Source organism: Apus apus, chromosome 1, assembly GCF_020740795.1.
Source record: "Apus apus isolate bApuApu2 chromosome 1, bApuApu2.pri.cur, whole genome shotgun sequence".
In the NCBI taxonomy this organism is placed as follows: Eukaryota; Metazoa; Chordata; class Aves; order Apodiformes; family Apodidae; genus Apus; species Apus apus.
The window spans coordinates 174,575,337-174,588,174 of NC_067282.1; the positions used below are offsets into that span (position 1 = coordinate 174,575,337).

Consider the following 12,838-nt stretch of genomic DNA (forward strand, 5'->3'; position numbering starts at 1 on the left):
ATGTAGAGAGGTAGGGCCTGTATTATTTGTTAAACAAATCAGCTGCTTCAACCTCCTAGGCTAAGAATACAGACTTCTAATCTGGAGCCCTTCACATTTAAAGTTCAGGTTTTCCTACAATCAGGTTTTTTATCCTTTCATATGCAAAAGGTTTGCAAAATTGTCAGAAAGAAGCTGTTGTAGATACAGTCACTAGAACCTTTACTCTATTTGTTTACTTCTTCTTCAATTTTTGCCTCCTGAGTCCAAAAATCATGAGCCCTAGAAATTTTGAAAGACTGCACCCAACTTGTTGCAGTGCACCTGGGATGCTTTACCTTACAGTAAATGTCTCTGACTTGTTGTCCTGGTATAAATTCCTTCTTTGATGAAGGGACCACAGGCAAAGGGAGGATAAGAGCTGTCTAAGTGTCCTAGCATTGTGGTCTGGCAAATTAAGCCTGAGATGGAGAGAGCTGTCATACCTTGTCCTGATGCTCAAATGGATGCTTATGGTGGTGTCAACCTGCCACTTGACCTCTCTACATCTATTTCTGTATGTTGTGTGGATCTACTAACTAAGCAAAGGTGTTAGCTATGGTTGTTTGGATTGTGCTGCTGACACACTGAAACATAGGCCATTGAAAGGATATTTCCCTGATCTGTAATCCAGGTAGAGAATCATGCTGAGCATCTGCACTGTTCATTTCACAGCTTCACCAAAGCACTTGAGTTCTCCTTGAGTAGTAGGTGGCTGGCTGGCTGGAAAGATCCACCTGCCCCATTCCACACAGCGTGGGCTGATTGGGTACTATTATTTCATAGTCCCAATCTTAAGATCCTCTCGGGGGTTGGCCATGTTTTGAAGGAGCTTCATTGTATTTTAGTGGCTACCACAAAACAATTGGACTCACAGGGATGCAAAGGAGGCTGTTTCAGGAGGGGAAGTCAGTAGTTTGACTGTGGGAAGCTAAGCTTAGCCTAACAGAAAAATTCAGCTTGATGTGACTTTCCTTGGTTTCTAGAATCAGCCAGTACGTAACCTCAAAGGTTTAACCCAGCTGCCAGTATAATCACTCCCAAAGTATCATCATATAATTCCTCTTGCAGAATGCTTCTAGACATATTTCAGTGGTATTATTGTCAATGTGCAGTGAATGTATAGTATATTACAACGTAGCTTACCCCAAACTGCCTGGGATTTGCAGAGTCTTTCCTGAAGAGTCATTCAAGTCAAAGCTGGGAGCTGGCAGAATTGGCTGAGGGCTTGCTACCACTCAGTTATCCCCTTCTACCATAGCAGGTAGAATAGAAGTTTTTCCCCAAATTAAATATGCTTTATTTTAATTTCATAGAATCATTTTTGTTGAAAAAGACCTTTAAGAACACCAAGTCTGACCATTGAACTGCAAATTTTATTTGCATAGTTGAAAAATTTTCAATGTTCCTTTAGCTTAAAAAAGAAAAAAAAAGTGAAGAATGCACACAATTTAATAAACTAAGCAAAAATTCTCCGGGAACTTTGACCATAGAGAAGAAAACATTGCAAACCAAGCACTTTGAATGAAATCATGATTACATATGCAAATGAATAAACTACTCCCAGTTACACAAGCAAGTTAGATCCTTAATAACGGTTTGGTTCTTTTCAGATCAGAAACATTGCTGCTGTATTCAAGAACGTGTCCAGATTCTTGGTACCTTTTCCCCTTCTTGTTCTTCAGTGGAATTGTGTTCTCTGCTATGCCAAAATTACTTTAAACACACAATTATGTAGCTTGTAGTTGAGCCAAGTGGCCAGAAGTGATATGATTAACATTTTTTTGAGGCTGTAAGTGTGAACAGTCAATAGAACTGAGGAACAAATGTGTGTGTGTGTGTGTGTGTGTTCAGAGACAGGTCCTTTTCCTAGTCCAGTCTGTTGTGACTTGTGGGACTTTGCATATGGTTTGAGCTGGAGGAAAGCCCTTGCTAGATGACACACCAAAGCTGTAGTTGACGTTCAGAATGGAGAAAGCTATAAAGTAGAGGCAACTGGAACCTCCCCAAATGCTGCAAGAACAAACTGTGACATTTCCCCCCTTGTTTTTATTTGATTTAATGATTTGGCTTCAAGTCGTTTCGATTGTTTAGTTTCAGCTGAAGTGTGTTTTGCCCTCCCCCTTTTCTCTTTCCTATCTGTTATAGTTCTTTCTGCAGACATGTTTGTGGAGCTGTTTCTTTAATGGAAATAAGAAAGGAAACCCAGAGAGCTGGCAGTGGCAGTTGTGGTGTCTAAATGACAAGGGCAGTTTGTGGGCTATCCCCCCCTATACAGTCTGAGGGGCATCCCAATGTCCTGATCATTCAACTTGGGAGATTTACCAGATTCCTTGCTTCTGGCATTCAGGAGTTTTTGTTCTGGTGGGACCAGGTTGTACCCAGTTTAAAAGGAGCACATGGATGCATAAAGGTCTAGGTGTACCTGCTTGCATTCTGATATATGGTTTGATTGTATTTCCAGTGTTCACCCAGACCTGGGAACTAGGCAGTATGCCTTGGGCCTACAGGTCACCCACATCCTTTGGGAATGGCTCCAGTGGCAACCTTACAGGATTGATGTTTACCCCATATCTTGTAGTCTTTTAAACTTGAGGTGGAACTGTAAGACTCTTGCTGAGCTCCTTCCTACAGCCTTGGAGAAACCAAGTCAGGTTCACAGAAAAGCTGTAGCTGCTCCTGTTTTGCTGTTCTTTCTGAAACAACTGGTATCTATGAGAAGGGAATGATCATATGTATAGGAAAGGTAACTCAAAATGTTTTATCAACCAATATCTTTTGTATCAGTTCAAGTAAGGAGTCAGATGTATTGTAAAAAGAAGCAGTACCAAATCAATCTGTGAAATATCCCACCAAATCCCACTGAAATATCTAAAGCATAACACAGTCTAGCACGTTTTGGTCTAATAAAAGTTGTTTTACTTCTTTCTGTGTTCAGCTTTCATTACAGGAATGCAACTCCTGAATTTGAATGCACCTTCCTCCGCTTAAAAACCTGCAGCATCTTTCCAGCCTTGCAGAGATTCTGCTTTTTGGATTGGCTTTGCATGCTGTCCTATTTGCTGGGAGTATATTGGCCCATGTTGGTTACTTAAATAAAAGAACAATAGAAAGTAAACAGTCTCAGATATTGCTGCCCTTTGTAGGCTGTGTGAAATTTCTAGTTCAGGGAAAGATTAGCCAAAAAATTTAATATCAGGAAGTGACACAATATGAATATATGCCTTTGACACTGATCTCAACTATTATAGGAAAATGAAACAAAATTGATCTAACCTCATTATATTTTTTCCAGACAATTTTAGCCTGTAGCCCTTCCCCTTTTCCCCACAAACCACAAGAATTTAATTTGGATAGTTCAGCAAACCCACAGTCAGATGTAGAATTGATTTATAGATGCTGCTATTAAAAGCTGATTATGTGCAAACAAAACAAACTGTGGAGCTTGATTAATTAGAATGCCTCCTTCAAAGACTTTTCTGCAGGAGGTTGTTTTAGCATTCAGTTCATACTGTATGTTTAGCTTTAGATGCACTTCAAAAGCTCAGGAGTACACCCTTTGCTAAAACAAGTTATCCATTCCATTTAATAACTGTTTGTTTTTATTGAGGAGTGGAAAACATCTGCAATAAATGGCTTGTCCTAAGCCATGTTTGCATGCAGCCTTTTCACTGTGCAATCAGTATGCTGCTGGTGCTGTGTATGGAAGTTTCCCTGCTTACCTCCAGTAGCTTGTTCACAGTTGCTTCAAACACCTTCTTGGTTTGGGGGGTTGGGCTATTTATAACTGGATCAGTTGCCTGATATATTTCCTCATATGTTTGTATGAGTGCAGTTGTCATCATCGGAGTGAGGAGAAGAAATTAAAGGCTGGTGGCAGAGAAAAGGGTAGAACTGCCTCTTTCTGCAGCACCAGTTGAAACTGATGGAAGTGTCTTTGGACCTGTGGAGTGAGTCCTGCTGAAAGTTACACTTACTGTCTTAGTTATAGGGCAGTAATCATCATCTCATGAGCGTGACTGAGAGGACAGTGCCCACACTGGACAGCTTTAGGAAAGACTTGTGTGGCTTTGGTGTTTTCTGCGAAGCTCTGACTGCAGTTGTTCTCTGAGAGGGAAAGATGTCTCCTAGTTCTGGTGGCTGTTGCAAGCACAGAGTAGAGACAGGCACTAAGTTTGTCCTGTGAAGGGCTGCAGGACTTATGGTCAGTGGTTTTCATCACTGGGTTTTCAGACTGCTTTGCAATGTTGGATTTTAAAAAAAACTTGGTTTTCTGTGCTTGTGGCCAGCTGATCAGCTTGTAACTAGATGTTGCATCTGAAGATTGTCCACAACCTACTCTTGTAAATCATTATAATTGCCAAACACTGCATAAGATCATTCCTGCTTCCTCCAGCCTCTCCCAGGCTGTTGTAGTGTTTTGAGTACTTTCACTAATTTTCATGTCTCAAATGAGCTAAATGTGTCACCACATGGGCATTATTTTTCCTTCTAAAGGCACTTCCATGCTATAACCTTTAACTTGAACAAAGAGGGTGACATGCTGGAGTTTGGACTTTTGGTTCTTTCATTGTCACTTTGATCTTTGTTTTTCTATAAATTAAAGCCAGAATGTTAACACTATGGGTTTGTGAGATGTTATGGTGTGGTCAAAGCAAACACATGCAATGTTCTAGGAAAGGAAACCAAATATATAGGTATCATGGCTAGAGAAAAAATTCTCATTTAAATAATATCTCTCTCTTTCTTTTTGCACTCTAATATAAAAATATTTATGCATTTGGTTTTATGTATTAGAAATTTTCACAGTAGGAGGTTTTTATGTAACTGTTGAGAAACCACAAATTATTATCTGAGATATACCAGTTTAATTTTCCGAGCTATTACGGAAGTCCAGTTCCAGTAAAGTATTTTCCTTTGGTCTTAAAATGATTACTAGAAGCCAAATGTCAAGAACAAGCCTAAATCAGTATTTATTGAGCACAGCTAGTGATCTGTCAAGCACCTACCACTGGTGTTTGAAGGCAATTGGAATGAGGGATTTGCACTGTTGTGTTAGTGTAAAAGGAATGGATCTAATGGATCAGGGACCTTTCAGTGGTGTTTCTTTAAGAAATTCACCGGGTGTCTGCCCTGAGCAAAAAATGTTGTGCTTAATCAGAGTAGGCATAATTAAAAAGTCTGTGTAGCTCTTTGGTACAGCTAGTATGAGCGGACCTATTTGCAATACCAAAGCCAAATGGGCTTGTCTTTTGGCAGTTTAATACTGTGGCAGTTAATGTGATAATCTGAATATATAGATTTCCAGCATTGTCTAAGCAGATCTTGATAGTTTTGTCTGTGTCTGACAAGGTAGTCTGAGTCCATGATGAATAAGTGTAGGGTACCAGATAAGGTTTTATAGATAGAAGGATGGAAAAATCTTATCCTGCCTAGTGATCAGGTAATGATTCACAGGGGTGACATGAGTAAACCTCAAAAAAGATTCCTCTCTTGCAGTGTAGTCAGCTCTGTGTTCCCCCCCCCCACCTCAGCATAACAATGAGGGCTGGGAGGACTCTGGAGAGCTCCACAGGACAGAGGGGGTTTGTTTCCTTGCTAAAGCACAGGCCATCTGTAGTGCAATGTTTGCATCTCAATAGCTCTGGTTAGAATAAAAGTTCATGTAGGAGGGGGAGATAATGATTTATGTACAGTTGGAATTGGCCTTGTGTAATGTTGGGGGTGTTGTGCTATACTTTCTTTCATTGATTGCTTATGAGGTTATCATGGGAATTTGGTAGAAATCGGTATTTCTCTTTAATTAAAAAGTTGTGGATTTTATTTTTGTTAAGGAAGCATAGTCTCCATGGACCATTTTCCATTTCCACCACAGAGCATTTATGATTTTCACTGGTAGGGTGTGACAGTAGTTAAAACTAGAAACAATGCGGAGAGAGAAACCAAAGGAGTAACTGGGGCAGAGAGGCACCCTAGGATCTTCCAGGATTCAGAGTTGTGCAGGGAAAATCTGGATTCTTGGGAAAAGGTGGTGGTTCTGCGTTTCTCACCTCCTGTCTTACTACCACTTTGTGGTCTTGAAGGAAACCTTAAAGAAATCCACTGGAAACAATGGTAGCAGAACAATAACAGCCAGGGAATTTCCTGTAATTCTGACATGACTTTCTCTTTTTTGTCTTGCTTGATTTTTTTTCCCCTTCAGCCCTCTGCCTAGCTCCTAACTTACCTTTTCATTCATATTTGATATGTATGTCTCCTATCTTTTTCTGCTGCCATATTAAACCATAAATATTGTGTGTCCAACCCCAGTATACATCTGTGGAAGTTAATAGCATTTATTCAGTATACCTTAATGCCTCTATACATTCCTGAGTGCTCACTATCTAAATCACACACAGTGACCAGACACAAATGCTGTTGGATGAAGGACCTGTACAGCTTCTTCAAATGCCATTTGAGGGGATGTGTGCTTTATCAGCCCTCCACCCTTCCCTTTCCTCCTGCAATGTTTCAGGTGAAGGGGAATCGACCTGAATTAATGTGGCTAAGAAGGAATGGGGTGTTCATGGGTTGGCTTGGTTTTTATCTCACTGTCTACTGAAGTCAAAGTGAAGTATCTCTCCCAAGAAGGTTTAAAGGAAACATCAAAGGTTGTTAGAGGGATAAGAGTGTTGTTACAAGGCAGTAACAATTATTAAGATGTAATTAAGATGATTTCCCACATTCCAGTGGTCTCAGCTTGCTTTGGGTTTTGTTCTCGCACTTTTAGTTGAAATCACACTGCTCATCCTGGCTGAGGCTTCTGAGGTTTCAAGCCCTTCAGGGAGGAGAGCTCTGCCCCTCAGGGCAGACACTCTTTGGACTATGCACACAAGGCACAATGACATTGTTCTTGTTTCATGTAAGCATGTAATGTGTTTGTGGACCCGAAAGAAGACACTGTAAATGCTCTAATGGTAATGAATCAGCAATAGAAAAGGATGTTGGCTGGGCTTTTTAAGCTGAGAAGCCCAGCTCCCCACCCACTGTGAACAGGCTTGGAGGATGTGCTTTGCATCTAGGAGTCAGACTCTGTAGGCTTTTAAGTGGGTTCCGCACATGTATTTTCCTGTGCTCCTCTGTATTTTGGTAGGAAAGCTGTTCCTGAGAACTGCAGTATGTGAGGATCCTGTGATCATGCTTAGAGAATATGTTCCCTGTGTGTCCTTTCTCTGGCCTGTCTCTTGGGAATAGATTGTTTATATTGCTAGAAATTGTTAATGCAGTTAAACTGTCTTGCAGCATGCAAACCTGTCATTCTACTCTGTTAGTGTCCTTTGGCTAAAAATGAATGCTTTGATGTAATTGTATTTGAGTTGCTTTATGATTTATTAACAATTCCATTTAAATGCCGTGGATGTCTGCTACAGTGAGAGTTACACAATCCACAGTAGAAAGGACGTGAAGTTTCACAATAAAAAAGATTTAAAATTATAATTTCTTTGTTCTCCTGTCCCTTTTCCTTCTCCATCTTTTGGATTTCCCTTTCTAAAAAATGAATCAAGTACAGCCTAGTGTCACACTGTGCAGGAGGAGCTTAGTTAGGACTTCAGGTTGTTGTACGGGTTGTTGTTGCATTTCTTAAACAGGTATTAAAAAATATTCCTGATCCATAAAATACAGTAAACTGTTTGCTGCTAATACAGAGTAGCATCTTTATAGGTTCAGCTTAAAGAATAAACCTGTTTTAAGAACAGCAGTGTAAGCTTAGAGGAGAGCTTAGCTTCAGTCTGCCAAAAGAAAATTTACTACTTCGATTGCACATACCTCTCTGCTGCTGTTGCTGTCCCTGAGTTAGAGCAGGATGGTCAAATTGCAATGACAAGAAGCTTGTGGGTTGATTTAGTTCTTACACAGTTCATTACACATGCTAATGAATTGATTTCGTGCATTGTAATATATATTAATTTTTTTCTACTATGATGTATTATGAAAAACCTTGGGAATTGTTTGTTTAGCATTTGACGTCTTATTTTGTAAATTCTCTCTCTCACAGGCTCAAAGTTGGGCCTTTTTATTTTCTATGCGTGTTCCGTGCAAATTCAGCAGAAACATTGCTTTAGTCTTGCTTGTGCCTGGGTTTTTAAAAGCAAAATCTTTATTGCCTGTGTGCAGTTACTCTAGCAAATGTTCATGGCATCCTGTGCAAGAAGCAGCAACAACATGCTTCACAACTGGAGTATATAGTGGTTAATTGCTAACTATTATTTAAAGCTGAGTAAGTTGCCCCTAGAGATATATTTTTCTAATTGATTGTGCATAGCTATTAAGCATAACACTTTTGCAGAAGTCATTAGAAAGTTGCTCAGGTTGTGCTTCACAGCTTAGGCTCATATCCCGTGTTGCTTATTACTGTGTGCTTTGCTGCTAGTGAGTCCATGTTTTGGATGTGATGTTAAAGGTACCATCGGACCATCCAAGGAGAGAGTGTAAGAGTTATGACCCTATCCTAAAACCAAAACCAACTGCCCCCCCCCCCCCCCCGAATAGCATGGGTGTCCTAGAAAATAAGCCCACGAAATGGCTCCTATTGCATGTAAAAGCTGGTGTTTAAAATCATAGAATCATAGAATCATTAAGGTTGGAAAGGACCTTAAAGATCATCTAGTTCCAACCCCCCTTGACAGGAGCAGGGAACCCTACCACTAGACCAGGTTGCACAAAATCTCGTCAAACCTGGCCTTAAAAACCTCAAGGGATGAGGCATCAGCAACCTCCCTGGGCAACCCATTCCAGTTCCTCAGCACCCACAGAGTGAATAAATTCTTCCTAATATCTAACCTAAATCTCCCCTCTCTCAGTTTAAAACCATTACCCCTTGTTCTATCACTGTCTTCTCTGATTAAAAGCCCCTCCCCAGCTTTCCTGTAGGCCCCTTTAAGGGCTGGAAGGCTGCTATAAGGTCTCCCTGGAGCCTTCTCTTCTCCAGGCTGAACAGCCCCAACTCTCTCAGCCTGTCTTCATAGCAGAGGTGCTCCAGGCCTTTGATCATCTTGGTGGCCATTCTCTGGACCCTCTCCAACAGGCCTATATCATTCTTGTGCTGAGGGCACCAGAACTGTACACAGTATTCCAGGTGGGGTCTGACCAGAGCAGAGCAGAGGGGCAGAATCACCACCCTGGCCCTGCTGGCCACACTTCTTTTGATGCAGCCCAGGATGTGGTTGGCTCTCTGGGCTCCAGCGCACACTGGCAGCTCATGTTGAGCTACTCATCTACTACTATCCCCAGGTCCTTTTCCTTGGGGCTGCTCTCTAGCCATTCTACCCCCAGCCTGTATTTGTGCCTGGGGTTGTGCTGACCCAGGTGCGCTTGGCCTTGTTGAACTTCATGAGGTTGGCACTGGCCCACCCCTCCAGCATGTCAAGGTCACTCTGGATGGTGTCCCGTCCCTCTTGGGTGTCAACCACACCACACAGCTGGGTATCACCAGCAAACTTGCTGAGGAAACACTCAATCCCACTGTCCATGTCTCCAACAAGGATGTTAAACAGCACTGGTCCCAGTACTGACCCCTGAGAGATGCCACTTGTCACCTGTCTCCATTTGGACATTGAGCCATTAATACTTTGGTCCCTGCTTTTGCCTGTCCAATTTTGCTCCTCAAAAGTAGCCTGCTGTTTTGTAAGCTCTTTGAATTGAGGATGTAAAGTAGAATAATACTTTATACTGAATGTTCTCTTCTGTGATTTTTTTTAGATACTTCAAGAAGTGTAAAGGCATCTCCAGAAACGGCTGAAATTTTTTTTCAGAAGTTAAGAAATAAATATGAATTCACAATCCTGGTGACCTTAAAACAAGCTCATTTGAATTCAGGGGTTATTCTCTCTATTCATCATTTAGATCACAGGTAAGTACAGCTACCTCTATACTAGTTAATAAAGTGCATGTATTTATGCAGCCAAAAATTGAACATAAATTAGGGTGATATTTTTGTGTAGCAGGTCATTTGCAGATATTTATACTGTTTGGATAGGCATACTGTGCATATTAATAAAAATCACAGGTCTAAATTGGCCAAGGGAAAGTGGAACAGCTATTACTCTTTAATTGTCTCTTGCAGGGCATGAGAAGCCAGTTCTCTCTTGTCGTTCATAGCTCAGCTGGTGTAAAACTGTCTTGTCAATATAGATACACTGAGTCACACAGCCTGGCTCTGTACGTCCACCTCTTCACAAGTTGCTTTTTAACAGTGCAAGCAATTAAAAAAGGGCCAAAAAATCCTCCAGTTATGGGTTTATGCTTCTTGTGAGTGGCAGAGCACTTTACTCAAAATGTTGTCAGCCTTAAAAAACTAAAGTGAATGATGTGGAGCATTTAAGGATTATTCCTTGGATAGGATAACAACTTCTAGAGAAATAAGATATTCTTTATATATCTCTCTGAGTAATGGCTATTAAAGATAACTGCCTTATGATTCTGTGACAGAATAAAAAAGTTTTAAAATGTGCACTTTCTAAGCAGTCATTAACACAGCAACAGATGATCTCTGCATTAGGTTCATAGTCCTTTTTGGTTTTCTATGTACAATCCCATAATTCGTTCTTGATAGTCTTTCTACACAACAGGAGAAAAAAAAATCCAACTAAAGAGGGGTGCTCAGGCAGAGCAAAATATCTATTTCTTTCTCTACCAGTGTAGAAGTTTTCATTAGTAGGCATGGCATCAATTATTTTGTGCTGGAAGATGGTCCAGTTCTACTTTTATACTATTTTCCAGGGCTTCATCTTCTGCATTTAACCAATTAAAAAAACCAACAACCCCCAAAAAGACCAAACCAAAAAATCAATCAATCAATCAAACAAAAAAAAACAACAAAAATATTCCAAAAAAACCCCAAACCAACAAACAACAAAAAAACAAACCAAGTAGATCAAAATGGAAAACATTCCCTAGGATCAACATGCCAAGCTTATAAAAACACCTTTAAACATTTCAAGGGGATGTTTGAATGCCTCCTGGGTGACATTTGCTGATGTTGTATCATGGAAAAGCCAGGGGGTTTCTCTGTTAAGTGCTACCCACGTCTTATCTACAGGAGCGGGGAGTGTGTGAGGGTCAGAACTGGGCAGCTGTGTGTGTCGAGTGTCAAGGTCCCTTCCAACCCCTAGGATTCTGTGATTAAATTGATTCTATTCAGCCATAGCAAAGCAAAGCAAATTTACAGCAGTGAAGGTGTCCTGGTTGTGTGGCCATACAAACATAATGCTGATAATCTTATTTGAATCTGATTCATCCATGTCATCTGCCCATGTAAAATACGTTTGTAAAAACAAACAGGACTCTGAAAATCCCATTATTTTGAATTTGTATATTGTTAGGGAAGAGTTATTAGATTTTTAACAATGTATTGATAACATACTTTTTCAAGAAATTTCTCACATGCCTTAAATATTTTCAGGTCTACATTTTCACCATCTTCTGTTATCTGCATATCAGAATCTGAACTAACTGCAATGGGAAACATTTGTTAAGGTTTCTAGTTAAAAATAGAAGGTCTGCATTATGTGTGTAGGTATTTTAACTATGGATGCATAACTTAGTGGCATTGCTGAGTGTTTCTGAGGCCCTTTTTCTCTTAGTTGTGGAAACTTTCAGTACTCTTTTCCTATTCCTATATGTTAGAGGTATGAAAAATGAAGATAATACCCAGTTCCCACCTTGCTGAAACAAACCCAAACCCTCCTACCATGATTTCAACCTGTGTGACCTGTTTATCCTATTGTATCATAGAATCATAGAATCCTAGGGGTTGGAAGGGACCTCAAAAGATCATCTAGTCCAACCCCCCTGCCAGAGCAGGGTCACCTAGAGCACATCACACAGGAAGGCGTCCAGGCGGGTTTTGAATGTCTCCAGTGAAGGAGACTCCACAACCTCTCTGGGCAGCCTGTTCCAGTGCTCTGTCACTCTAACAGTAAAAAAAAAATTCCTGATATTCACCTTAAACCTCCTATGCTCCAATTTGCATCCATTACTCCTTGTCCTATCACTGGTCATCACTGAAAAAAGCTTAACTCCATCTTCTTGACACTCACCCTTTACGTATTTGTAAACATTGATGAGGTTGCCCCTCAGTCTCCTTTTCTCCAAACTAAAGAGACCCAGCTCCCTCAGCCTTTCCTCATAAGGGAGATGCTCCACTCCCTTAATCATCTTTGTGGCTCTGCGCTGGACTCTTTCAAGCAGTTCCCTGTCCTTCCTGAACTGAGGGGCCCAGAACTGGACACAATACTCCAGATGCGGCCTCACCAATGCAGAATAGAGGGGGAGGAGAACCTCTCTTGACCGACTAACCACACCCTTTCTAATGCACCCATCTGAAGTGATGCCTAGGGTTTACAATTTTTCTATAAGAATGTATCTGATACTTCCATTGAGGTATGGTCATGCAACTACTTAAGGCTCAGAGTCTTAAGAAGTTGACATAACCACGCTCCCTAAGTTTCCTCTTCTAATGTCATGTGGTAAATGCTGTCACTGGGCTATCAGATAGATGCAGAAGCTCTTTGTGTAAATCTGAAGCTGCAGCACTGCTGAGGCTGGGCTGTTGCTGTCACCACAAAAAGTAGCTCTTGAAATTATTTTCTGCAGATATAGTAATCTTTTTCTACTCCATTAGATGCTTTTATTTCTCTTTTCCTAGTAGAGTATCAAATCTGTCTTTCCCTTTTTATAATTGTTACATACTCATTTATCTAGTATTTAATATATTAGAATCTTTTAAAACTGATCTTACAGTGAAAGAATCTGAAATGATGCCTGTAACTATTCCTTTCTA

The 12,838-nt window shown here is 40.6% G+C and overlaps 1 protein-coding gene across 1 annotated transcript in view; it reads left to right on the top strand.

Moving 5' to 3' along the window:
* Positions 1–12,838, top strand: part of NELL2 (neural EGFL like 2) — a 153,388-nt gene that overhangs the window by 15,596 nt on the left and 124,954 nt on the right. Inside the window, exon 3 of the mRNA XM_051613080.1 lies at positions 9,757–9,907. Within this exon, the coding sequence (XP_051469040.1) occupies positions 9,757–9,907 (151 nt within the window). The remainder of the gene's footprint in view (positions 1–9,756; positions 9,908–12,838) is intronic.